The 27,625-nt window shown below is 30.8% G+C and overlaps 3 protein-coding genes across 4 annotated transcripts; 1 reads left to right on the top strand and 2 right to left on the bottom strand.

Annotated features, from left to right (window-relative positions):
* Positions 1 to 2,586: 2,586 nt before the first annotated feature.
* LOC130808779 (probable galacturonosyltransferase-like 1) lies at positions 2,587 to 9,445 on the top strand. The gene is made up of 2 exons (XM_057674268.1): positions 2,587 to 3,419; positions 8,699 to 9,445. The coding sequence occupies exons 1-2, from the start codon at positions 2,777 to 2,779 to the stop codon at positions 9,052 to 9,054; spliced, it is 999 nt and encodes a 332-aa protein (XP_057530251.1). The 5' UTR covers positions 2,587 to 2,776; the 3' UTR covers positions 9,055 to 9,445.
* An 86-nt stretch (positions 9,446 to 9,531) lies between these two features.
* LOC130808778 (uncharacterized) lies at positions 9,532 to 15,537 on the bottom strand. The gene is made up of 11 exons (XM_057674267.1): positions 14,938 to 15,537; positions 14,712 to 14,754; positions 14,474 to 14,500; positions 13,561 to 13,659; positions 12,929 to 13,032; positions 12,638 to 12,824; positions 11,564 to 11,665; positions 11,354 to 11,449; positions 11,209 to 11,229; positions 11,053 to 11,111; positions 9,532 to 10,544 (listed from the first exon to the last, which is right to left on the bottom strand). Exons 1-11 carry the CDS (start codon positions 15,156 to 15,158, stop codon positions 10,385 to 10,387), a joined length of 1,119 nt encoding a protein of 372 aa, XP_057530250.1. The 5' UTR covers positions 15,159 to 15,537; the 3' UTR covers positions 9,532 to 10,384.
* Positions 15,538 to 18,008: 2,471 nt separating this feature from the next.
* On the bottom strand, positions 18,009 to 24,604 carry LOC130808776 (probable vacuolar amino acid transporter YPQ3). Of its 2 annotated transcripts, none has more exons than XM_057674265.1 (12): positions 24,006 to 24,604; positions 23,766 to 23,808; positions 23,522 to 23,548; positions 21,735 to 21,836; positions 20,994 to 21,094; positions 20,713 to 20,899; positions 19,436 to 19,537; positions 19,222 to 19,323; positions 19,078 to 19,098; positions 18,907 to 18,965; positions 18,425 to 18,515; positions 18,009 to 18,302 (listed from the first exon to the last, which is right to left on the bottom strand). In XM_057674265.1, exons 1-12 carry the CDS (start codon positions 24,224 to 24,226, stop codon positions 18,198 to 18,200), a joined length of 1,161 nt encoding a protein of 386 aa, XP_057530248.1. In that variant the 5' UTR covers positions 24,227 to 24,604; the 3' UTR covers positions 18,009 to 18,197. The 2 variants fall into 2 exon arrangements, with proteins under 2 accessions (XP_057530248.1, XP_057530249.1); XM_057674266.1 differs by having other exon boundaries at positions 19,222 to 19,317.
* Between the last annotated feature and the right edge of the window lie 3,021 nt (positions 24,605 to 27,625).

Raw genomic sequence — 27,625 nt, 5'->3', positions numbered from 1 at the left:
CAAGAAACAATCAGGTAACACTTTGTGACTATTACATAATAATTAACTAGGTAAAGTAAATTCTTAAATTTGAACCAATTTTTAAAAGTAGCTATAAATGCAACATACAAATACTCATAAATAAAAGAGAACCATCTAAATATAATAAATACTCTTTTCAATTGATTTAACTCATTGACTCTAAACATGTTGTATTGTTATAATCAATAAAGTAACATCCAATTTTTTTTAAATTATATTAATGTTTTATTACTCTTTTCGTTTTTTTTGTTTGTCCACTTTAAATTTTTTTACTTTAGGAAAGAGAAATTTAAATTTGATTTTTAAAGTATATATTCAAGATAAAATATAATTTTATGGGATCTTGTTAGATTTGTTTTCAAGCAAAAAATTTTAACATATAATTTTTACAATTTTTTATTATGAATATTCTAAAATATTAAAATTCAAAATTTACTTTAAAATACGTGAAAAAATAAAATGATTAGGTAAAAACGAATGGAGAGGGTATCATTTGTTTTAGTGAACTCGCTTAAAATGTAAAGATTCAAGAATTACACTTTAGCTAGAAAAAAATGAGATAGGTGGAGTCAAGAGTGGCACCCACACCCATGTGTACTTGTTAATTAAACGGAAAACTCAGCACATTGCACAGTACATATTGGTGGAGATCGAGCTAATTAGAGTATACTCTTGTTGGACATAAGTTGATCTCACTTGTTAATTCGATTTAAATTTAATTTAAAATAAATAAATGGGTTGAGACTTTTGATTCATTTAATTGATGGGATTATTTCAATCTGATCAGTTTATTAAATCTAAATGAGTTAGGTTGACGTTAAAATTTTAAACCTAAAATAAACCTCTATAACCTATTTAATTATACGTTTTAATTTTGAGTCAAATAAATAAGTATAACCTCAATCCTATTTTTCATAGTAAATACAAAATAATCAACTTATATTATAAACTAAAAATTTAAATTAAGGCCTAAAAAAATAAGAGGTAGTCCATGTTGAATAGCCTGAAATGAAAATAAAAATTCTTAACGGATTAAGTAAATCGAAATCAAGTTGATCTAATCTATTGCAAATCAAGTCAAATTAGAGTTAAACGAGTTAGATTTAAGTCAATTTTTTTTAATTATGTATATAACCCGAACATAAAACCGATCCGAGCTATGTGTTTCACTCGGCTAATCCTATGCACCATGAAAAGAAAAGATGACGAATAAAAGAGAAGTGAACATATAATGGAAAGCTTTGAGTAGTAAAGCTATCATTGGTCCACATATATCCTCTTGATTTCGTTCCGCTTCCACCCTTCGTTTTCTCTCACCTAATGACCTCCTTATTCATGTACGCGCATTCAAAGCTAAAGTTGGCATTAGACACCGCATCACTCTTTAAATATACACCCAACCCAAGCATCTATTTCCCCTTTTACAACATACCTACCATCCATGTTTTCATAATCAAAAAGTATAATTATAAAAAAATTATATTATAAAACTAAAGATACTATACACCCAAGGAAGAGCCTTGACATTGAGTTTTTTTTAATGACATCTAATATTTTTATACAAATATTACTTGCTTTTATAAATAATGTGGATATTTGATAATAAATGAAAAAAGAAAGTAAATCATGTGAATAAAATTTTAAAAAAAAGTTAAATTATGTGATACTCTAACACTTTGAAATAGTAACAAAGAAAAACAAGATAGGAGTATTTTTTTTAAAGAAGTAATAAATTAAAATAAATAATAAAAATGTAAAGGCGTGGGAAAAGGAAAGTTTTTGTGCTCTTTGAAATTCAGGAGGACATATAGTTGTGTATCTTGCCGTGAGGCCAGGTGGGTTTTCGTCGGTGTTTCGTGAGTGGGAATAGGGGTTTGGGTGTATCTACGTCTAGAGATGTAAAGGTGTTTAGGTTTAAGTGATTTTTTATTAAAGTTTTTTAATTAAAAAAGCGTAACAATGTAAAGATAGGTGGCACAATTTTTTTATTGAAAAATAGACTCTAACAGGTAAAAGAGACATTGAAATTTGTTAAAAGAAAATCGACAGTAACTGTCGATTTTTCAAAAAAAAAAGTCGATAGGTAGGATTTTTAGAAGAAAATCATGCAAATATGAAATTTTTAAAAGTAAATTTTCCTGATAATCAATGAATAGTGATAAAGTTAATATTTATATGATTTAGAGGTTAAGGAGGTGTTTGATATGAAGAATAAAAAGAAATGGAATTAAAAGACCGATTTAAGTAAAGAAAATGGTATTAATAAGTGTTAAACTTTTATTTGTTTGACATTAATATAGTAAGGGAAACGTTAAAGTGATTTTCCTTTTTTCTTGTTACTTTTAGAAAATGCTATTAACCTAAAAAAATAAATTCGTTAAAGTACTTTTATATCAATTAATAACTAATAAGATGTGTTGGCTCATTTTATTACCCAAGTGTTTAAATTTTTACTATCCATGTTCTTTATACTTTTGCTATCCATCTTTTAACCATAGTTTATTGTTCAAACAACTTAAGATTGTAACCCAAAATTGCAATGCATATAATGTTCAAAACCACATGCTACAATTCTTCCTTCTTTTCATTTTTTTTTTTCAAAAATTTTAATAACCTTTTCCCTTGGCCTCTCATAGTACAAGTACCAGATCTACTAATAAACATTACCTCCAATCATTTCATACACCAAACAACAACTCCACCACATTCCACACTCCCTACTCACTACTTGGAAGTACCCCAAAACGTCATGTAAATGGCTCCAACAATCCTCCTCCTCGGGTTTATCCTAACATTCTCTTCAACAATCCACCCAAACACCGCCCTCTCATTCAAAGAAGCCCCAAAATTCTACAACTCACCAAACTGCTTAGGCCAAGATGACCCAATCCACATTGCCATGACCCTAGACTCCACTTACCTCCGTGGCTCAATGGCCGCCATCTTATCCATCCTACACCACTCCACGTGTCCCGACAACCTCCGATTCCACTTCATCTCAGCCTCCTCAATCACAACCAACCGCGATCTTAACCGTACAATCGCAACCTCGTTTCCGTACCTTACATATTACATGTACTCATTAAATGATTCCACAGTTTCTGGTCTTATTTCTACGTCTATACGTTCTTCTCTTGATTGTCCCTTAAATTATGCTAGAAATTATTTAAGTACTCTGTTGCCAAACACAGTGAGAAAAGTAGTGTATCTTGATAATGATGTTGTGTTGGTGGATGATATTGCTAAACTTGCGGCTACTGAACTTGGTGAGGAAGCCGTGTTAGCTGCGCCTCAATATTGTAACGCTAACTTTAAAAATTATTTCACGCCTTCTTTTTGGGCTAATCCTGCTTTATCTATGACATTTGAAGGAAGAAATGCTTGCTACTTTAATACCGGTATGTTTCTTTTTTATTTTTATTTCTACTTTTTGACTAGTTTATTTCATTATTTTGGATTTAGGTACCTGATTTTTAGTGTTTTTTAAATTACATTTTCGTGTTCAAAGAGTTCATGTTACCAATCTTAATCACTAATGAGAGAATTAGGTTTTATAATCTTATTTTGCAGATGTATTACTTTTTTGTGGAAAAACATTTTTGAATTTCGTTTTCCCCTCTTTTAGCCTAACTTTGAACAAAAAAATAGATATGCAAAGATCAACATCAATAAAATATTAGTATATAATCGAGTTAAAATGATTAATTGATGAAATGAAAAATGTAACAAATTACATTTTTAATTACAATTATTTGATAAATTAAAATTTTCACAAATTGCATCATGTTACAGTTATCATGATGTATTATGTTTAATTGTTTTCAAAATATATATATATATATTTAGGTGTACGGAAATATTAATCCCCACACACTATTTTTTTAGAAGAAATTTGAATTACGAAAATAAATGTTTAATTAATTAATTAAACTTTAGATATTTTAGAAGGAAAAGTAAAGAGGGAAATTAATTGAATTTAAAATATCATTAAATGATCAAAAAGTTGTTTAAAGGTAATAATTTTTTTTATAAAAAAAGTTAATAATGGTAACTGGCTTATGAGGGAATAATGGAGGAAGGTACTTGCTGTGTGATTAGAATTGTAGGAGTTGATAATGTGACAATATGGAATCATTCGAACAGTTGTACTTTACAGGAGTATTACTAATGCGATGAGAGTTGTATGCCACCTTTGATAAGCTGTTAGCAAGAGGATACTATCAATGTGTCTGCTTTCCTTATTTCTTTGTTTTCCATGATATTTTGGATTTTTCATATGCATTCAAAAACATGACCGTCAATTAAGAAGAGTAAAGTGATATATTGTGTAAGACTCTAAATTTTTCAGAGTTTATAAAATTATTTTCTTATACAAGATTAATATTAATTTAAATTAAATTTAGATGTAATTTATATTTTTTTCTAAATAATATGAGTTTTATATAGTTCAAATATCAATAATAGAAAACAAAAGAAGTACTATGTTATTTATTACGTCTTAAGTTTTTAGAGACTTTTTTATTTTTCATTTTGGAGCCCAAAACTAAATTTTTTTGAAATTTGTCTAATACTCAAAAAAAAAAATTTGAATTTTTGAAAATAATAAAAAAAAAAATTCTCGGTGTTAAGACTTGAGATTGATGGGAAACTGTATAATTATAATTGTATCCTACATAAAAAGACGAGTAGTAAATGAGTTCAAATACACTTATAATAGACCACTGATTTGTGATGTTTGTTAGGTATTGGTTGCCCTTGGGCTTTGGGTTTGAATCTCTCTAGAATCTGTTTTGTTTGGACGGAGCCTTGTACTTCACAAGATAAGCGACAATTTTGGTTTAAGTCGATTACTAGCTTCACTTGAACCTTTGCTTATCATTGTCATAGTTATAATGACCAATTCAATATAATCTTCTACAAAGTCAAGGTTTGAAAAGAAAGATAGAGGGTAGACATATCTGTAATCCTTTTAAAGAAAGGGCAAAGAAAAATATGCATAGTCCATTAAACTCCACAATTTACAGAGCAAAGAAAGAGATGAGTGACACTAATACCACATGAGAAAAGCTACTTGCAAAACACAGATTCAACGTCTAAGACATAACGAGGTAAGTGAAAGGAAACAATCAAAAAGTCTAAGACACAGATTCAACGTCTCCAACTACTTTAGTGCAATACAAGCAAGTTGATCATTATTTTTTCCTCCCAAGCTTTACCTCGACTTTTCTTACCCTTCATTATAAGGTTTTCTATTATCCTCACAAGGTGTGTGGACAATCTTTCTCTTCACATGTTCAAATCACTTCAACATGTCGTCTTGTAACTTTGCTAGTAATGGGATAACCCCTTACCTCTCTCTCAACTTCTGGTTCCTAATCCCTCTCTTTGTCTCAACTATCGCCAATCACAAATTTTCAAATAAAATGTCTCATGGAGAGATAATTTACATTTAAAGTTTTAAGGTGATTATATATAACCTTAAAGTAATCTCCTATAACTTTAATGCATTCTCTTGCAATTTTAAATACCAATTATAAACTTTAAAATGTGACTTATAGTTTAAAATTATTACTTTTTAGTCTTTAAGTGTTTACTTACAATCTCAAAGTGAGAACTTTTAATTTAATGTGATTATTTTTTATAGTGTTAAAGTGATTACTTTATGACCTTGAAGTGATCAACTACAATCTTAAAAATGATCAATTTAAAGTAATCAATTAAAAAAATAGACTAATTGTATAAGCATGTTTTACAAAACAATTTCATAAAAGATATTGTTACAATTAACCCAAAAACTTCTCACGTAATTAAAAACTCAATTGAGGCAATTTCTATGGTACACAAGAGTATCAATGTATCATAATCCCTCTAATTCACTGCTAATGTCTCATTTGCTTTATGCACTCTATCTAATACATTTATTTAATCATTAATATCTCTAATTATGCATAATTAAAAATTATGGAAAGTAGACATGAATAATCCTTACATTGAGACGAATTAAACAAAATCCCACTTGACTATGTTTTAACTTATACATTAATAATAAAATACAAATTAAGAGTAAGAGATAAATAGTGTCCAAAAAGCAAATGAAACGTTAGTGCTGAATTGAAAAGAGTATATCATATTCCCTCATATTCATAGAGAATGAGACATTTGGGTTTTGCACCAAAATCAAGGAGGGGTGGGGGACCACTTAAAAGTAGGTGGAAAACTCTCTTTTTCCATAAAGAGCATTGATATTTACGTGTTATTGTGTTGTTGTAGTAAGGGTAAAAGGGTAAAAAAAATTGACAAAAATAGAAACAGAACAGTTTTACTGAATTGGCCCAATAAGAAAATATCCCATTCTCTATGAATAGGAGAGAGTATTATCTAAATTTATTTTTATCAACACAGTTCTCAAACTACACTTTTTTAATTTATAGTATTTTAAATTATGTAAATGTAAAAAGGAAAAAAAATCTAGAATAATCCAAATTTTTATTATTTTTCTACAATAATTTCAACTTTTGATTAACCATGAATAATTCCAATTTTGGGATTATTTATCCAAGAACATTGTTGTCTAAATGGTGATCGATTTTGCAGGTTAATCGCTAAAAAAAATATTAAAAATTAAAAGTTAAAATAAAAAATAAACTTACTTGATTTCTCATTTGAATTTTGAAATTTTTTTTAATTTTTTTAGGAAAAATTACCTAGAAAAATCCAACATTTTAATGATTTTCCTGCAATAATTCCATCTATTGATTAACAATGAGTAATCCCAACTTTGAGGGGTATTTTCATATAGTAAACCCTGTAACCGGCTGACTTACTATAGCAAGTTTTTTTTTTTAAATTAAAATAAAATGTCGAAAAAAATATTTAAAAAATATTTAAAAATTTTCTACTAATTTTAAATTAACATTCAGTTTACTTTTTTGGTGAATTACCTATATAGCAGGTCATTGGTTACCCAAATATACTCTAGCCAAATATCCCTTAAAGTTGGGATTATTTATAGTTAATCAATTGGAATTATTGTAGGAAAAGCATAAAAAAGTTGGATTATTCTAGGTAAATTTTCCTTTTTTATAATTTAATTTTTTGTTTACCTTTTTATTTTTTTTTATGCAGAAAGACTTGTTGTATAGGTAAGAGGTTACCTTGGTGTATTTTTAGCAAGCATCCTTATAATTAGGATTATTCATGTTTAATCAAAAATTGAGATTGTTATAGAGAAATCGGTAAATGTTTGAATTATTTTAGATAATTTTTTGAAGAAAAAATTATGTGAATATTGAAGCCACAAATTGAAATAAATCTAAAAAAATCACATATGACAATCATGATTATACCTTTAAATGATATATAATCACATGGTGTTATTTTTATTAAAACAATAAAATGTTATATATTATTAGGAAAACTACCATATTTTTGCGTTGCTGTGTGTATTTGAGTTTGCATGTTCGTATTTTTACACCTTACAAATTATCCCTCTATATGTTTTGAAATCAAACTAATAGAGTTGATTGAATTTTTCTTCAATATTACAATCAATAAAAATGTGCATGACACTTGTCTCTTTATTATCATCTAAACTAATAAAGACCAAAAGCTTACGAAAGGAATTTTAACTAACATTTTAAGGAATGATTCAAATTTTTTTATAATATTAATTCTAAGAATTAAAATTTTTAATCAGAATTTTTCGTGTTTGTTTATTACTAGTTTTTAGTTTAGTTAACTCTAACAATTAATTACATTAAGAACTTAAGAGCCTGTTTCACATTCGATAGAAATAGACATAAGAATAGCGTGGAGAGTAGAGAGCTAATGAGAATTGATGACTTGGAGTACAGATTTGCGTTGAGATGATCTGTTTCACATTGATTGATTAAAGGAGCGTGCATATTTTATAAGTCAAGGTGATATGCATATTTTATAAGTCATTTGAGTCATCCCTCCTATAGCCACATGGTTATGGGATTGTATCTTCTTGGCTTATAGAGTATGTGCACCTTGTGTTTTCCAATTATATGCTGAAGTTCACTATAAGTCCGGGTAAACTTAGCAATTTGTTGATACTAGTATAGAAACTCATACAATGCACGAATTTATGAGTATGAAATACTTATATATAAAATCACAACTTCAAAGTATAGAGCAAGTACATGTTATTGTGATTAAATTTATCGAATACATGACTTTTTTAAAGAAAAAAAATTAAATATTGATTTTTTTTAAGTTATTTATTGAATACTTCAATTTTTCATTTAATTAAATATATCAAATTCTATGTCAGTTATATAGAATTGCCATATTATACCTAATTTAGTTATAATTTTAAAAATAATCAAATTCTAAATTAGGTAAATATTGTCATGTATCAACTATCATCCATTAAAATAATTACATTTGTCATGCCTACTTAGAGGCTTGAAATTTTCCAATATTTTTATAGCATTGTATATGATATGATATATGTTTTAACACTAATTTTAAAAATAATAAAATTCTAAATAGGTAAATATTATCATGTAAATTATAGTATTGTATGATTGTATATGATTTAACTCTAATTTTAAAAATAATTAAATTCTAAATTAGGTAAATATTGTCCTGTAAATTATAGTATTGTATGATTAATGGGTGATGATATTTATGAATGACAAAATTGAAACAGGTGTAATGGTGATTGATTTAGAGAGGTGGAGAAAAGGAGACTTCACAACAAAAATAACAGAATGGATGGAATTACAAAAGAGGATGAGAATTTATGAGTTGGGGTCTTTGCCACCCTTTTTGTTGGTATTTGCAGGAAAAATAGCACCCGTTGATCATCGTTGGAATCAACATGGGCTTGGTGGTGATAATTTTAATGGGCTTTGTAGGGATCTACATCCAGGCCCAGTTAGTCTTTTGCATTGGAGTGGTAAGGGTAAACCTTGGGCCCGTCTTGATGCTGGTCGACCTTGTCCATTGGACTCTCTTTGGGCCCCATTTGATTTATTACAGACTACTTCTTCACTTGATTCCTGATATATATTGTACATTCTATCATCTACACCCTACAAGTAGGATGTTAGGATGCATATATATAGCCTTATAGAAAGAACCATGTATGTATCTAAATTTTGCTATTTCCACAAGATTACGACCATTTTCACATGTAATATACCAAGTTAAACTTGGTTTGTAGTCATATGATCCATCTTAATAGCAAAGGGGTTCTTTGGGATGCGTATCCTAACTCCGGAAAGCCATTATTAAAGTCTACTATGAACCCATATCAACTGATAAGCACTTGCTATATATAATTATATATACAAAATATTATTGTAGTTACTCAATTGTGACTTTGATTATCATCCAACTTGTAGATAACAAGGTATCAATGCTTTAATAAAGGGCAAATATTTTTTTTTTTTTTTGAGGTAATTTCTCTATGTTCTAGTGAATTTGCAATTCTCTTTATGATTCTAAATTACAATTTTAAATACTGCTCAAAAGCTGAGTTGACTAAGCCGATTTGACTTAATATCTGGATCAAAAGCCACGATTTTCTTTCTTCACTCACCTAGTGTCTGAAACAAAGCTTTTACTAGTGCATTATGGCTTAGATATAAGCTCGTATTTGTTCGGACTACAACCATGAATTTCCTGTGAGATTCAATATCCTCCTAAGGGTTGTGGGTTTAATTGATTGGCTCTATAATAGGGGTTTCCAACTTACCGCAATTAGGTATTGCACGAGTATTTTCATAATCATGGAGTTTTTGACACAACAGGTATCGGAAAAAGAAAAATTTTGAAGTTAGTGGTTGATTAAGCTGAGTTATGATAGGAAGAGGCAGTGTAATATGTGTCTTGTTAGTTGTTATATTCTGGGTTTCTTTACGAGACTGATGCGTTTCATTCCGATATGAGATGATGATGTCCTTAGCATCAAGCTCATAGTCCCAAGTCTCTCCCTTTATCAGCTAGGGTTAGGGTCTTCAATGTTCATGGAGATCCAATCAGTTCCTCATACATCATTCATGGTGATTCGTAGTCCCTTCGGATTTTGCACTTCCTCTTAGTAGTTATTGTGATCTTCCTCTCTTGCATTCCTCTTTCGTATGTGTTTGTAATAGACATACTGCATTATAATCTTCAAAAGAGTTTGTGTCAAGGCATTACAAACTGTCAAAGAATCAACTCAACCAAAAGCTTAAGCTGATGGTTGAGGTTCAAGGATATGTTATATACTCTAACACGCCCACTTGTGACCTTTTGTCACACTAGCTCTGATATTATATCAAATAACCAACTCAACCAAAAGCTTAAGTTGATGGTTGAGGTTACAAGATACATTATATTTCAATCTATATCATTGGAGTCCTAAGTAGTCGGTCCTCAGAAGCAAAGATGAAGATTCAACGACAAACAAAAAGGTTACAAATAAGTCGAGCACCACGCATACTACAGCATCCAGCAACCAAGGCAAGTTAGCTTTGATTTCTTTCAATTCTGGACGTCTGACCAATATGCTGCATTTGGTATAGAGAAGGAATTCAGCTTGAAATTGATTATGTAGCAACACATATAATAATAATAATAATAATAATAATAATAATAATAGAATGAGCCGGCCAAGTTAAAATTGAGCTTGAGGTAATCGGCTAGACTCACATAAACGTAAACCAGAAAGATCTTGTTGTTCAGAAATTTCAGGAGCAACTCAGTGACTTTACAATACACGAGAGCATACAACTAGACTTTGATTCGCCAGCTGATCCGCTCATGTAGCTCGCAAATACTAGTCTATGTTCGTCGACTAAACTGGTTTATGAATTTGCGATTCGTGTGACATTGGTCACAAATCTAATCAAAGAAATGTTGTCTCAAGTAGTAATATTATTCATACTACTAAGTTTTTGTAACTATTAATAGATATTAGTCATTAACAAGTGTAGTAAATTCTGAGATATTCTCTTCTAAATTAAAGTAAACCAGGCACATTATGTCTTAGAATAATTCAGGAATTAAAAAGAATACCTAGCAACGTAGGCGACATTAGCGATAAGTGCAAATACAAACATCAGTGGATTAAGGCCCTACAAAAACAAAATGCAACAGGGTTTAAGGGCAACTGTAAAATTGATATGGAGGAAAGTATTTGTAAGGTCCCATGCCAAATTTATCAGTACTTACCTCCACACTTCCTCTTTTCATCTGGTCAATAAAAGACAGCAGCAACTTTTTGTTAGTATAAGGTATTTCAATATAAGAGTACAATTTTAAGGAAATTAATCATATTTAACCAAATATATGATCTTGTTTAAAAAGAATGACTCACATTCCAAAAGATCTGAGGAATGCGGCCACCCGTATAAATAGCTGCCATCATCCATCCCAACCACTGACCAACTGCACTATGCTGAGGACTATTTTCCTGCATATGTAGATCAGTCACATAGAAATTGTACATGCTCATTTATAATGTTGCATATAATTAGTGACTACAGAAGGAAGTAATAAAATGCAGGAAATGCGGAAAAAAAAATACGCTTAACAATCTCCTCCCAGAAAGGCCCCTATAAGCTTCTGATAATGCATGGCTTCCTAATGGTAAGCTGACAGTCGTGGCCATCATTGCTCCTCGAGCAGCCTGCATAAACAATCCATAGGTAAGACAATGTTACAATATTTCCAACAACGATATTCCATTACTAGTTATTATAATCCGAAACCAAAGAACTATAAACCTTTAGTCCATTGGGACATACTACAAGATTTCTAACTTAGTATGATATTATCAATTCATTTTTTGCATTTTAAGTCCTCTTCATCCACCACAATTAATCTTGTTAACATTTACAGTCTGTAATTATCTCTATAAAAATCATGTTAAGTGATATCACATCAACTAGATGACAATATAACCTGGAGTCGCCTCATTTTCTGGTGCTTATAAGTAAGACAAAAGGAATGAATGATTGGATTTTCCCTTCATTAACTTAAATTAAAATAAATACAACATCATGGGTCCAGAAAGAGTCTGGCAGGTATAGAACATCTTCAGAAAATCAAAAAAGTTCTTCTAGAACTTTTGGTATTCTTTCAGACAATTTAAGGTTGGAGTCCCTAACAAGTTCATTGATTGTCCTCCAATTAGTTTTCAAGATTGTCCTCCAATTATAAACATCAATCCCATTTTATATGCATTGATTGGCTACTTTGGAATTTCAAGATGGAAACTTTGAGTGTTTTGCCCTACCATGCTAAGATACAAATATCAATCTTGGATGATTTAATCTTTCCATCATCTGTCACAAGTCAATCAGAAACAATGTGTTTGTTATCACTAACCTCTTTAAAGCTCGGAGCCAATTAATGGCGTTGGGGTAATTGAATCATATGTTACTAAATGCACATACAACCACCATCATACATTAGTTGGTTCTCAAATCTAAAATCAGCAAGTGATCTAAATAATAAAAATGACTTTTGCCTTCTCAAATAAAAAAGACAAGATCTTTGTTTCTTTGGTAACACGGTTCAAACAAGTTAACGACTCAACAAAGAGACAAATGACAAATTTAATTACATCTCTCCCCGGCAAAAAAAAACAATTACTTACCGGACGTGGAATCTGTCTAGGCAGGCTAGTAGTACCTCTCATGAAAGGGATTGGAATTGGGCTAGTTTCTTCCTCGTCGTAAGATAAAAGGTCCTTATGCCCTAACGCTGATGGAACACTCCTGGCGCCAACAGTCAGATAAGATCTAAAAGGGGGGGTGCCACTTCCAGCTAGAGACCTTGCTGACCTGCATCATGGATAATAAAAAGAAATTAAAATCATTATCAATATATGAAGTATTTGATTGCATGCTTACTGGTCTTTCCATGATTATCTAGTTGGAGAATTTACGTGTAATATCTTCGAGTTTGGGCTCTTACTGGCGTACTTGCAATTGGACTACTTCTCTGATCCGTCGGTTTTGGACTTCGTGGTTCTTTATCGTCCTCTAACTCCTACACAATCTCATCACAAATTTTAATCAACATTACTTTCCTCATATTCAAAGATGAATTTCGCGTTTGAAGATTGAAACTGATGTATTCATAAATCACAAATCACAACTCACAATTCACAAATACGAGTCATCTACGAGTTGTTCTTCATCAAATACAGAAAGATCATCTCAATGATATTAAAAATGACACATATCTTTATAATAGTAATGGTATATGCTAATATTGCAAGTAAAAGTGGATCATTTAATAAGCTCTAATAACAATTCATTAGCCCAATGCCATTAGGTGGCGCTGGGGTTTGGGGGCTCATTGTACGCTCTTTTATGAACAAACAGTAGTAGCAAACATTATCTACAACTTAAAATACATAAAAAGTGCGCATGAATTAACAAACCATTTTAATAAGCTCTCCTATTTAGATTTCACGTGCACCCTATTATCTTATATTTTGAATTAGTGGTTCCAACTACTTGTGTATTATACAATGAGAAAGACATAAATGAAATCTAGGACATAGAGAATTACCTCTTGATGGTCTACATTATGACGACGTTTCAGCCATTTGTAGAAGTAGTCATAGTACAGGCTCTGCAACACGAGCACTACTGTGCTGGCTGTGTACAGCTGCTTAAACAAAAAAACAAATTTTATGACTTTCATATTCAAATATGCCTAAGGACTCAAAACAGAACTTCACTTCGTAATTCGAACACAAAATTAGTATTAAATCAATTGATTGCAAACCATCATAATTGTTTCTGTTTGGTTTACCAGAAGCACAAAATTAATATCTATATTTGACGATCAATTCAACAATACAAATTTTTCAATAAAAACAGATGGAAGGAATGTAAAATCTTTGATAATTGATATGATACCACATTTGGTAAACCTTCTCAGCACTATCATTTTAACTTTTATTTCTATGGCTTTCACAATAATAATATGGTAGGAATGAGCATCAATTGCATTAATGGAAATTGGATGGTTTTTCTATGACATTTTGATTCCTAACAAGAAATATAATCCTAGTTTCTGCAAAGGCTCAGATGTTTTCTAGTGAAATTGGCAAGTATAGACTAAAGTCAAAAGAATAAAATGTGCCCCATGTTAAGTATGTTATTAACACGTCAATTCCGTGTAATATGATTTGTTAGCTAATTCGGTTTTGATCAGAACTTTGTTATTTTGATTGACGATTCTCAAGCTTATTAGAGATTCAATTGACAATAAATGTCTAATTTCTCTTTTGTCATATTCACGTTAGATTTTTCATTTTCTTAAGTAATTTTTCCTTTACTTATGTTCCCATAAAATACGACTATTTATAGTATTGTTATTAAATTATTTTAACTTTTTGGTGGAAATTATAATCCATGACACCATTTTCAGCAAAAACCAAAATAGGAATAGTAAAGTTTTAGACAAGGTTACTTACAAAGGCTGTATAAAACTGAGTTGGCAGCTGCAAATCACAACAAATAAACTCATTAAACAAAGCAATCTTATAAAAGAAAGTAATGCCTTTAATTAGCCAAAATTAGACATAAATCCATAAATAAATTAACAATCCTTGTTAATCATTCATTAGTACAAAAATAAGGCTTAAAAGGAAAACATAATAATTAATTAATAAGTGAAAAGAATAAATGCAAAGGGAGAAGAAGAAAGCTTACTGTAGCAGGCTCAAGAATGCAACCCACAAGATTTAAAATATCGCTGAAAATAAGAATTGAAATGTAACATAACTTAATTAGGTTTTTTATCTATAATATCCTACTAAAAATGGATTACAATTTATTTCTTTCACAAAATTATGGAGTATATTATAAGACATTTCAATAATTTTCTGAAAAGAAAAAAAAGGGGTAATGAGAAATAAAAAAAAAAAAAAAGAAATACCCGAGGACCCAACCAAGGAGGAAGAGAATAGACACGCCATGGCTAGACTTAGTTTGAAAATTGGTGAAGATTTGAGGGATTTCAGCGACACCCCATGATAGTAAACTAAGAATACCAAACGAAAACGATAAAACATCATTCACATTACATAGACAATCTTTGAAGCATTTATGAATCCACTTCACGCATCTTTTTTCTTCCTTCCAACAATACGATTTCATTTCTCACTTCCAAATTCTCTCTTCGATGGCTTTGGTATCGGCTTCTGAATTCCGATTTCCGAGTTGAATTTCCATATAAAGAGTAGTCCGTCTAAACTCAGTGGGTGCAATTTGGTTTACGAGAACTACTGCTTCTTTCATGGCTTTTTTTAGCCTTCTCTTTGCCACTTGCCATACTTTACTTGAATTACCGAGTCAATTTAGAGAAGGAAATGACTGGAGAATATTTGATTTAAATTTTTTTCTAAAAGTAGTAAGTAATTGCTTTTCAATTGAAACGAAGATTTGATTCATGCAGGTTTTGTTTCGATTCATGGTTAAGTAAAAGAAATTTTAGAAATTAATGAAATTTGTATGAGATGAGATCATGAGAATTGAAATGTCACAAGGCCAAGATAAAAGAGAAAATCGTCCATTAGGTTAATATAAGATTTTTCATGTTTTAAAAACCAATTTGTAGCCATTTATACCGTCATATGGACCAACTCGTGTGGACATATCATGACCATGGATATCAGTGGGCTCGCTCACAAATTCATGTGTAAATAGTATTAACATGCATATACAATTAATTATATTCACTTTTTTACAGAATCATATGGTAATTACCCTACCAAACATTCTATGTAAGTCTATAACCCACTATTTTAATTATGTAAATCTTACTCATATGCTAAATATTTCCATTAAGACATTTTTCAAAGACAAATTCTTAAATGCGACGGTCTCATGGTGAGACCATCTATTTTGGGTTAACCCATGTATATTTAATTCTTTAAAGTAATAACTTACAATTTTAAAATGATCACTTAGAATAATGAACTAATTATATGGATCTGTCTCATTGGGAGACGGTCTCATACAAAACTTAGCTTATAGTTGTCATTAGTCATGGTTGGAACCCTTGTTAGGGTAGTGACGCCTCTTTTGAGGTGGTGACATTTTGGTTAAAGCGACGATGGGGATGCAAGGAGATTGAGTGCTTTGATGAGGCTTCAAGAAAGCAATAAAGAACGCTCTTTGACGTGTCATGATGTGGAGCAATAAAGAACAAGAAGATGGGAGTTCATAAACAGTGCCTTGAGCAAGCCAAGAGATACCTTGAACAATGCAAGAAGATGCATAAGAAGAGTTGATTGGTGTGCCTTAAGCGAGGCACAAGATACTTGTATGATGCCTTGAACGAGGCAACCAACAGTAGGATCCAATGAATGACTAGGAGCTGATGCCCATTCGAGCGGATTTGTGACTTAAACATTGTGACCATGTTCGGGCTTTTGAAATAGGGTTCATTCTAATATTTTAGGGATTGTATAAAGTCCTTAAATCAGGTTTAAACACATAGGGATATGGCTAATACATAGGGAAAATAAGGTTTGAGAATCCTAGAGTGTTCTCTTGTATCATATGAGTGAGCTCCATTAAAAGTAGAAACTTTAAGCTTAATAGTATGTGATCAAACATAGTGAGTGGTATTTCATTAATAAAATATTGATTAATTAGTGAAAAATAATCATGTTTGAGGGGAAAGTGTCCAAAACACCATTTATCTTTGTATGTATGCTTTGTTCATCAAAGCTTTAATCTCTTTTATTGCTCTTGTCCATACTTTGTTTTTCTCACTTCCTTCTACATACCCTTTTGGCTTTTAAGGGTCTAAGTACCTTCCCTTTCGTAATTAAAGATGATGCACACACTTTGTCAGTCATTGGAGCCCTTCTTTCTATTGTATATGCTTTTGGCCTGGTATCTCCCTGGTTTATAAAGTATGTGCATCTTTTACTTTATTGATTATACGATGAAATTGATAATAAGTCCAGCCCAATTTAACAATTAAAGCTTAATATAAACATTGGTTAAGTTAAGGAAAGAAGCAACAAAGAAACCGAAGATGAGCTACTTTCCAAGGGGCACTTTTTCGAGAGCACCATGGTTTGATGTTGTTGATCATATTTTTTGTGGAGTCTGTCGAGGTTACGCCAACTAGAGTTACAAAGCGTCCAATCAAGATGAATCGTGTTCCTCATTCTTAACACATCCATATCATATACCTGGTTGCGGGTGTATTAGGGTTATTACCCTTGTTTTAGCTGGTTTTATATTGTGTTATTTTACTTATACAAGGTCAATCTATTCCATAAGTCAACCAACCGGTTTTGTTCAGTGTTCATCAAAATGTAATATTGTTGTTTTAGTTTCACTTTTAAATTTATTGTAAAACAAAATTTAATTAGTGAAATTACCAGTATTGTTTTGTTGTAGTGACCTGTGAGTGTCCAACTTATCGTAATTAGTTATGGCGAGTATTTTCATGAGACAAGACAGATACTGTGAAAAGACAAAATTAAAAGTTAGTGGTCGATTAAGTTGAATTACGATAGGATGTGGCAGTGTACCATGTGTCTTTTAAGTTGTTATATTCTCTGAGTTTCTCTACAAGAGTCATTCCTTTAATGCTGAAGTGAATTGACGATATCCTTTCCATCGAGCTCATAGTTCCCTAATCTCTCCCTTTATCGCTTAGGGTTAGGGTCTTCAATGTTCATGAATATCCAATTAGTTTCTCAAACATTGTTCATGATGAGGGGGGTGAGTGGACTCCTCATGAGCCCATGATGGGACTTCTTTTCAAGGTTTGTTGCTAACATGCTTGTTGTCAAGAGTCAGTCTTTATAGTAGGGTAGTTCCACTTTGTGGAAACAACAAAAATTGTTAAGATTGGTTGTTTAATCTTGAAGGGGACCTGAATTGAAAAATGCGTAGAAAGGTTATTTGATTCCTACACGGCTGTCAAGTTGTGCGATTTTGATTTATATTAGTTGAACTAGCTAATAATTTGTAAACATTTATATAGACGAACATTGGAGAGACCATTTCCAATGGTTAGCATTTATGTAAAATCGAATGTACATAAGCATAGTTTCATTAGATTAAGATACAAGAACCAAATTCGCAATTCGCTTATGCCTTCATAAGCTACACTTTGATCCCTCCTTCAAGGGTAGTATGTAATGCTACAAGTTACTCAGGAGTCAGGAGTCAAGATACAACTGGTTTTTGCGCTTCCTCGTAGTAGTTATTGTGATCTTCTTCTCTTGCATTCCTCTTTCGTATGTGTTTGTAATAGACATACTGCATTATTATCTTCAAAAGAGTTCATGTCAAGGAATCACAAACCATTTTACAAACAATTACTCTACCGTTTCAATCTAGATCTTTTGAGTCCTAAGTATTCAGTTCTCAAAAGCAAAGAACATAAAGGATACAAATAAGTCGAGCACCACGCATACTATAGCATCCAGCAACCAAGGCAAGTTTGCTTTGATTTCCTCCAATTCTGGACGTCTCACCAATATGCTGCATTTGACATAGAGAAAGAATTCAGAATGCATCGATTATGCACCAACACTTATTATGTACCAAAAAGATTACAAATAAGTCGAGAACCACGCATAGTATAGCTCAATGAGTTACAATACGCGAGGGCGTACAACTAGACCTTGATTCGCTCATGTAGTTCACAAGTACAAGTCTATTTCAATGGTCATCGACTAAACTACTTTTTGAATTTGCGATTCATGTAACATTGGTCACAACTCTAATTAAGGAAATGTTTCAAGTAGTAACAATATTCATAATGCCAAGTTTTTGAAACTAGTCATAGATATTAGTCATCAACAAGTGTAGCATATATTAATATTTTCTCTTATTTCTACACCAAGAATAATTCAGGAATTAAAAAGAATACCTAGCAACGTAGGCGACATTAGCGATAAGTGCAAATACAAACATCAGTGGATTAAGGCCCTACAAAAACAAAATGACAACAGGGTTTTCCATTACATGAATAAGGGCAACTGTATAATTGATATGGTGGAAAGTGTTTATAAGGTCCCATGACAAATTTATTAGTACTTACCTCCACACTTCCTCTTTTGATCTGGCCAATAAAAGACAGCAGCAATTTTTCGTTAGTATAAGGTGTTTTGGTATGAATAGAATTTAAGGAAATTAATCATATTTAACCAAATATATGATCTTGTTTAAAAAAAGAATGACTCACATTCCATAAGATCTGAGGAATGCGACCGCCCATGTAAATAGCTGCCATCATCCATCCCAACCACTGACCAACTGCACTGTGCTGAGGACTGTGTTCCTGCATCTATAAATCAGTCGCAATTAGATCATAATTCGTACATGCTCATTAATTATGTTGCTATTAAGTAATGACTACAAAAGAAATTAATAAAATGCAGTAAATGCGAAAAACATACGCTTAACATTCTCCTCCCAGAAAGGCCCCTAAAAGCTTCTGATAACGCATGGCCTCCCAATGGTAAGCTGACAGTCGCAGCCACTATTGCTCCTCGAGCAGCCTGCATCGACAATTCATAGGTAAGATAATGTTACAAAAGAGAATTATCTAACAACAACAATATTCAATTATCCCAATGCCATTTAGTGGTTCCCATCTAGTGTGACGTATGGGGATTGGTGGGTCAAATAAATACAACCTTACCCTTGCTACTAATAATAAAGAGGTTGTAGCAAATATAATCTGCAACTTCACATAAATAAAAATGCACATGATTTAATGAGCCATTTTATTAGTCTATATTAGAATCCGAAACAAAAGAACTATAAAGTATAAATCTTTAGTCCATCGAAAAAAGGGACATGCTACAAGATTTCTAACCTAGTATCAATTATTTTTTTGCATTAAGTCCTTCTATTCATCCCCCACAATTATCTTGTCAACATTTACAGTGAGTAATATCTCTATAAAAACCATGCCAAGTGATATCAGTATATCACATCAACTAGATGACAAAATAACTTCGAGTCGCCTCATATTTTCTGGTCCTTATAAAACAAAGGATTTCGATTTGATTTTTGCTTCATCAACTTAAATTAAAATAAATACAACAGCATGGGTCCACAAAGAGTCTTGCAGGTATTGAGCATCTTCAGAAAATCTAAAGAGTTCCTCTAGAACTTTTCGTATTCTTGTTGACAATCTATTATCTAAGGTTTGAGTCCCTAACAAGTTGATTAAGACAGCATCCATACAACCACTAGTGTATAATAATGTAAAGGGGACCAAGTAGTTTTCAAGATTGTCCTTGAATTGTAAACATCAATCCCATTTTATATGCATTGATTGGGTACTTAGGAATTTTAAGATGGAAACTTGAGTATTTTACCCTACCATGCTAAGATACAAATAACAATCTTGGATGATTTAATCTTTGCATCATCTGTCACTAGTTCAATCAAAAACAATTTGTTTGTTATTTACAAAGGTAATGTTGCGTACATCTAATCTCTTTAAAGGCCGGATCAGATTAATGGCATTGGGGGCAATAGAATGTCGTATGAACTGTTCATATGTAACTAATCTAGATAATGAAAATGACTTTTTGCTTATCAAATAAAAAAGGCAAGATCTTTGTTTCTTTGGTAAGATGGTCCAAACAAGTTAACAACTCAAGAAAGGGACAAATGACAAATTTAATAACATCTTCGCCGGAAAAAAGAAACGATTACTTACCGGACGAGGAATCTGTCTAGGCAGGCTAGTGGTACCTCTCTTGGGAGGGATTGGAATAGGATTAGTTTCTTCCTCATCAGAAGATGAATGGTCCTCATGCTCTAACACTGATGGACCACTCCTGGGGCCAACAATCAGATAAGATCTAAAAGGGGGTGTGTCACTTCCAGCTAGAGACCTTGCTGACCTGCATCACGGATAACAAAAAAATTAAACTCATAATCCATATATTTGATTGTATGCTCATTGTCTTTCCAGGATTATCTAGTTAGAGAACTTACGTGTAATATCTTCGAGTTGGAGCTCTTACTGGTGCACAAGCAATTGGCATACTTCCCTGGGTCGGTTTTGGATTCAGTGGTTTTTTCTCGTCTTCTAACTCCTACACAATTTCATCACGATGTTTAATCAACATTATTTTCCTCATATTCAATGATGAATTTTGCCTATGAAAAATCGAAATTGATGTATTCACAAATACTAGTCATGTACTAGTTGTACTTCATCACATATAGAAAGATCATCTCAAATATCAAAAATGACTAGCATAACATAATTCGCTTATTGAATTCACGATTCGCTCAAATTTTCCCAAGAATAGCCCAACACCGATTATAATTCGCGTTTTTTGATTCGCGATTTGAGAGAAGATTAGCGAATCATGTGACACTGAAAATGACACATTTCTTTTTAATAGTAATGGTATATACTACTATTGCTCGTAAAAGCTGGATTTTTAAAAAGCTCTAACAACATTTCATTACTCCAATGTCATCACGCAACGGTGGGGTTTGGGGTCAAATATTTAGTGAATTGACATTTGTTAACAAACATCATCTGCAACTTAAAATAAATAGAGTGTGCATGAATCAAATAATCAATGTACCAATTTAATAAGCTTCTGTATTAAAACTCCAAGGACACCTAAAAAAAAGCAATTATTATCTCATATTATGAAATCCCAACTACTTGTCTATTGTACAATGAGAATGACATAAATGAATTCTGGGACAAAGGATTACCTCTTCATGATGGACTATATTATGACGACATTTCAGCCATTTGTAGAAGTAGTCATAGTACAGGCTCTGCAACACGAGCACTATTGTGCTGGCTGTGTAAAGCTTCATAAACAAAAAAATAAATTTTATGACTTATATTATAATCAAAATATAACTTCACTTCGTAATTCGAACATAGAAATTAGTGTTACTGTTGGGATAATCCCACATCGATAAATTGAAAATGGTGTCCTTGGCTTATGAAGTGTGTGCACTTGTGTCCCCCGTTAATATGCTGGCATTCACAATAAGTCCAGCCTAATTTAACAGTTACATTAATTGATAGCAAACTATCATAATTGTTTTTGTTTGGTTTTCCAGAAGCACAGAATCGAATTAACCACGATACCACAGAATCTTAATTCTACAATATTAAGGTCGACTAAAGTAACTAACACGGGTGACTTTGGATTTGTCTCACAAAGACAAATTTTTCAATCACTACAGTAAAATGAGCATCAATTGCAATAATGGAAATTGGATGAGTATTTTTAAGAGCTTGATTACTAACAAGAAACATAATCCAAGTTTCTGCAAAGGCTCAAATATTTCCTAGTGAAATTTGCAAGTACATGCTCAAAGAATCCATGTTAAGTACTTTATTAACACATCAACTTCGTTTAACATGAAAAGTCTGCTATTTCGCTTTTGAATTCACAATTTCCTTAATAGAGCCTTAATATAGTACAAAAACAACCATAATTTACTTATTTTGATTCACGATTCTGAAGTTTATCAGCAAATCATAAGATGGTACATCAAATCCTCGATTGAAAATTCATAAAAGTCATCATTATCATAACCAGTGTATCCCGCTCATAAAAAAAATATAATCAAAGTTTGGGGAAGGAAGAAAGGCAACAACTCATACTCGAAAGATGCAGCTAAAGAATCGCACGGATTTTAGAAAAAATTCATAGAAAGTATTAATAGTAACTAGTTTGTCTGTATCTAATAATGATACCAAAAGTCTTCCCATTTATTTATAGTAGCATATAAAATGATTTTCTTAATGACCATACTTTGTTTATTGTAATCGATGGAATCTAATATGAAAAATCTAGAATAAATTAGATTAAATTGAGTCTAAAAACTCAAAACAATGATAGAAAAATTTAGAAGAGTAAATATATAAGAATACTCTAGAGAAATGTAAATTTGTGTAATAAACTTCTAAAACTCCCTACACTTTAGTATAAATAGATTGTTTAGCATACTAAGGTGGGTGTGCACCAATGATGTGCACAAGAGATGTACACCTTATAATGAGAGGTGTGACCGTGTGAGAGGTTAAGTGAGATATGAGCTCACATGAAAACATAAGTGAAGAGTGTATAGGTGTGAAACAAGTGTCCCACCAAAAATATTCTTGTACAAATTATGATGTAATCAAATATTTGTATTCAATTAATACAATATAATATTTATTTGGGTCTGACTACAAATTTTGGCGTGCTCTCAAAACTTCTATCATTAACCGAGTCTCGAGAAAGAGCTAAAGCTTATTAAAAAAACTATTCATTACAATCTTCTTTTAGCATAATAAAAAACTGACAAGTTTCAAGTATTTTCTTTAAAAATTACTCTATCTTATTCTAATTTTTAAATAAATCTCTGACTTCTCTTTTGCATTTTCAAATTAAATTTTCCATCTCCCTTTTTATAAAATTGATGCATTATTAAATAATACAAATTATTAGCAAAAACCCAAAAATAGGAGTAGTAAAGTTTTAGGCAAAGTTACTTACAAAGGCTGTATAAAACTGGGTTGGCAGCTGCAAAATCACAACACAACAAACAAACTCATTAAACAAAGCTCAAAGCAAGCTTATAAAAGAAAGTAATGCCTTTTAATTAGCCAAATTCAGACATAAATTCAAAAATAAATTAACAATCCTTGTTAATCATTATTAGTACAAAAATTAGTCTTAGAAGGAAAACGTTAAAAGAATAATAATGAAAAGGGAGAAGAAGAAGAAGAAGAAAACTTACTGTAGCAGGCTCAAGAAGGCAACCCACAAGATTAAAAATATCACTGAAAACAAAAATGAAATGTTAAATGAATGCATTTCTAATTTTCAAATTTTTTTTTATCTATAGTATCCTACTAATAAAAAATGGATTACAATTTATTTCTTTCACAAAATTATTATTTTATAAGATATTTCAATAATTTTCTGAAAAGAAAAAAAAAAGGAAAATGAGAAATAAAAAAAAAATAAAAAGAAATACCCAAGAACCCAACCAAGGAGGAAAAGAAGAGAGACGCCATGGCTAGACTTAGCTTGAAAATTGGTGAAGATTTGAGGGATTTCAGCGACACCCCATGATAATAAACTAAGAATACCAAACGAAAACGATAAATCATCATTCATATTACATAGACAATCTTTGAAGTATTTACGAACCCATTTCACGCATGTTTTTCCTTCCTTCCAACAATACGATTTCATATTTCTCTTCTTAATTCTCTCTTTTTTTTTTCTGTTTTATTTTTTATTTTTATTTTTATTTTTATGGCATTGGTTTCGGCTTCTGAATTCCGAATACAATTTCTATATAAATAAGAGTAGTCCGTCTAAACTCAGTGGGTGACCGGGGGTTTACTAGAACTACTGCTTCTTTTATGGCCCTTTTTAGCCTTCTCATTGCCACTTATCACACTTTTCTCAAAATTACCGAATCAATTTAAGAGAAGGAAATAATAAGATTAAAATATTTTTTGTTTTTTCCTAAAAATAAATACTTTTTTATTTGAGGCCATGATCTGATTTTCATATGTTTTGTTTTGATTCAAGATTAAGTTACGAAGTATATGAAATTAATAGAATTTGTAGGTAGTGAGAATTGATGAGGGTTTAGTCTTTGCCAAAATTATATAGTATTAGGAGATTACTCATTAAATATTATATGTACTTCTATAATTTATTATTTTATATTAAGTTTTATATATGTCAAATAAAGAAGGATTAAGGTAATTTTATATTTACATATTTTTTTAATTTCAACCTCTACTAAAGTTCAGTATTTAATAATTCATAAAAACATTGTATTTGATTGTTTATGAAAATTACCATATAAAAGATTAGTTGCATTACAAATATGACCCTTTGTTTATTTAATTATGTGTAATTTCGTATATTTTGGGTGTTTTGTTTTCCAAGATGAGTTTGCCAAACTTATGCTGCACGAGGACGGATGTCATCATCCTTTGGTAACATTTTTTGCTTAATAAATATGCTAATTTTTAGCCCGTATACAGTTAAATAGTTAATCTTTAATTTATTTTACAAAAGGCTAATTTTTAAGTCTTATTTGCAAATAAAGAGTTTTTTAATTGGTAATCAAGAAACCATTTAATACTTTTACCTACCTAGTTATAGCTGTCACGTTACATACTGTTTTAAAAAAGTAAATTAGACTATTTCCATTTCAACCTATCACATGCAAAATATTTTCTTCAATCCAAAATATTTTTTAATCGCCTTCTTGAACCCTTCAATTGCAGTCCATCGTTTCTGAATTTGAAATTCAATTGCGAAGGGCGATTTCAAGGTTTTGTGAAGTTTTTTTTCGAGAACATCTTTAGTACACAAGCAAATATTTCTTTTTAATTGCTCAATTAAACCTTGCAATGTTGCTTTAAAGGTTCAAATTTTTCTTAAAAATTAGGTTTTTCTCATTTATGCTTGAATGTTGATTTTGTGTATATGTAAATTTGAATTTTTAGGGTTTTATCTCAATTTATAAACACAATGGAGCTTAATATGTCTATTAGAATTTGATATGGGGATAAATTTACGAAATTTAAAGGTTTTATTATGTATGATGGAGGTTTTGATAGAAAATTGTGGTAGGTCCCAATTATTTATCCGTGGACTACTTGATGAGCTTAACAATTAGATGATATAAGAGTTTTTTTAATTGCTTTCAAGTTTTTGTTTGGAGCATTAAGGAAAATTGATGGGGAGAATGATGTTGTTCAATAGTAAGATACACGTGTAATGCACAAATTTGTTAATTTGATTTCTTTACATAATTGAATTGCAAAATGTTAGTAAATAGTTAGTATATTTTATTTATTACATTATTAGTAACATAAATACAATAACTATGCACATGATTATTTGCGAATAGGTAAGATCACTAAGCAAACATATCAATAAAAATAATACTCCATAAGAATTTAAAAACACTCTACATAAGAGCTACTTATAAACAAATTAAGAATGAATCATGACCCAATGTACATTTTTACAAAAATAAATTTGATAAATTAGAAAAATAAAAATAAATAAGAAATAGAAGAATTAAACATTGTACGTATCCATTAGAATAAATAAATAAATATTCTAAAGTTAATTCATTCAATACCTAAATAATTTAAATGAATCACATCAACATCACGATAGATAACAACTTCATCAATACCTAATTCATCATTTTACTAGCCCTACATAATAAATATCCGATAGGATTTAGAAAATAGATATGAATAATTCAAATAAGGAAGAGAAGATGTAACATACTAAAATAAGCTTTAAGGAGTTAGCTTCACATCTAAAACTATTTTGTAGTAATAGTAATTATTACTCCTCAAATTTATAAAGTAAGATATTATTTGTTGTTTCTCTAACGTGGAACAACAAACTTATATAGGGTAATAAATGGACAATTTAACAATATTTAGTTATCAAATCATTTAAAAGGCTATGCTATGTGTTAGGGGAAAAATAATTGGTTCTAAAATAATTGATTCACCGTTGGCTTACGTGATTAGTAATCCTATGTCATTTTTATTTTGCACTACTTTTTATTTTAATTTATTATACTGATGTTGTATTAGTTTTTGACAATAGTTTCACTTTTTTTTCTAATCTCATTGATACTTATATTAACCCTCTATTATAACCACTTAATTATATTATCTATTTATATTTTATCATATTCTTCAATCTAATTTTTCTTTGCATTATATATTATTTATTTTACAATTAGTGCAAAATAAGAAGAAAGTGTATTTAGATTTTAGAGTTGGGCAACATGTATATATTCTTCAATGTGACACGCATATTCGACTTATTATTCTGTTAGCATAAATGCATAATAGCACATTCTTTTTGATTCAATACTATGATACTATCGTACACTTCACAATCTCGCATATAGACAAATACTTTTACTGATAAGGTATTTAACTTAAATTATAAGGATGAGAGAATTAGATTTATTTTAATTGGTGTAAGTATTATTTTTTTGAGATAAAATCTTAAATTAAGTTTCCAAGTACTTCTCTTCTCCCCCTTATTCTACCCTGTAATGAAAGAAATACACGAATTATATTGATTTTTAATAATTATATATTTCATCTGTCTATTTATTAAGATCATTTGATCATAATAACTTACATATTTAAATCAAATACCGGTGCTACTCTAAAGAATCTAAATAGTACCTTTTATATTTTAGTCGGGCAAAGTTGGCCCTATTAGGATTAAGGAGGCAATAGGGGTTTGCGATCCTAATACGTCCATCCAAATTTTTTTAGAATAACGACACTTTAATAGTTAAGAGTCAGGGGTCTAAAAAGGAATATTTACTAGTTCAGGGCTCATAATTATTATTTTTCCTGAGCCTTTCAAATCTCAGGACCGACCTTGTAGTTAGAATTAAAAATTATTTTAAACACTCCTTATAAGAAGAGTAAATTACAAATTCACATCACGTAATCTACTCTGTATAATTGATCGAGTTGCGGTTCGAAAATATTTCTCTTTGAAGGTGCAACTCTAAAGCTACATGCATTCGAACAATGAATATAACCAAAATGTATGACAATGTTCAATTGGAAA

Source organism: Amaranthus tricolor, chromosome 3 (genome assembly GCF_026212465.1).
Source record: "Amaranthus tricolor cultivar Red isolate AtriRed21 chromosome 3, ASM2621246v1, whole genome shotgun sequence".
In the NCBI taxonomy this organism is placed as follows: Eukaryota; Viridiplantae; Streptophyta; class Magnoliopsida; order Caryophyllales; family Amaranthaceae; genus Amaranthus; species Amaranthus tricolor.
Note: the sequence above shows the minus strand (reverse complement) of the source record. Positions and strands in the feature narration are given on the sequence as shown.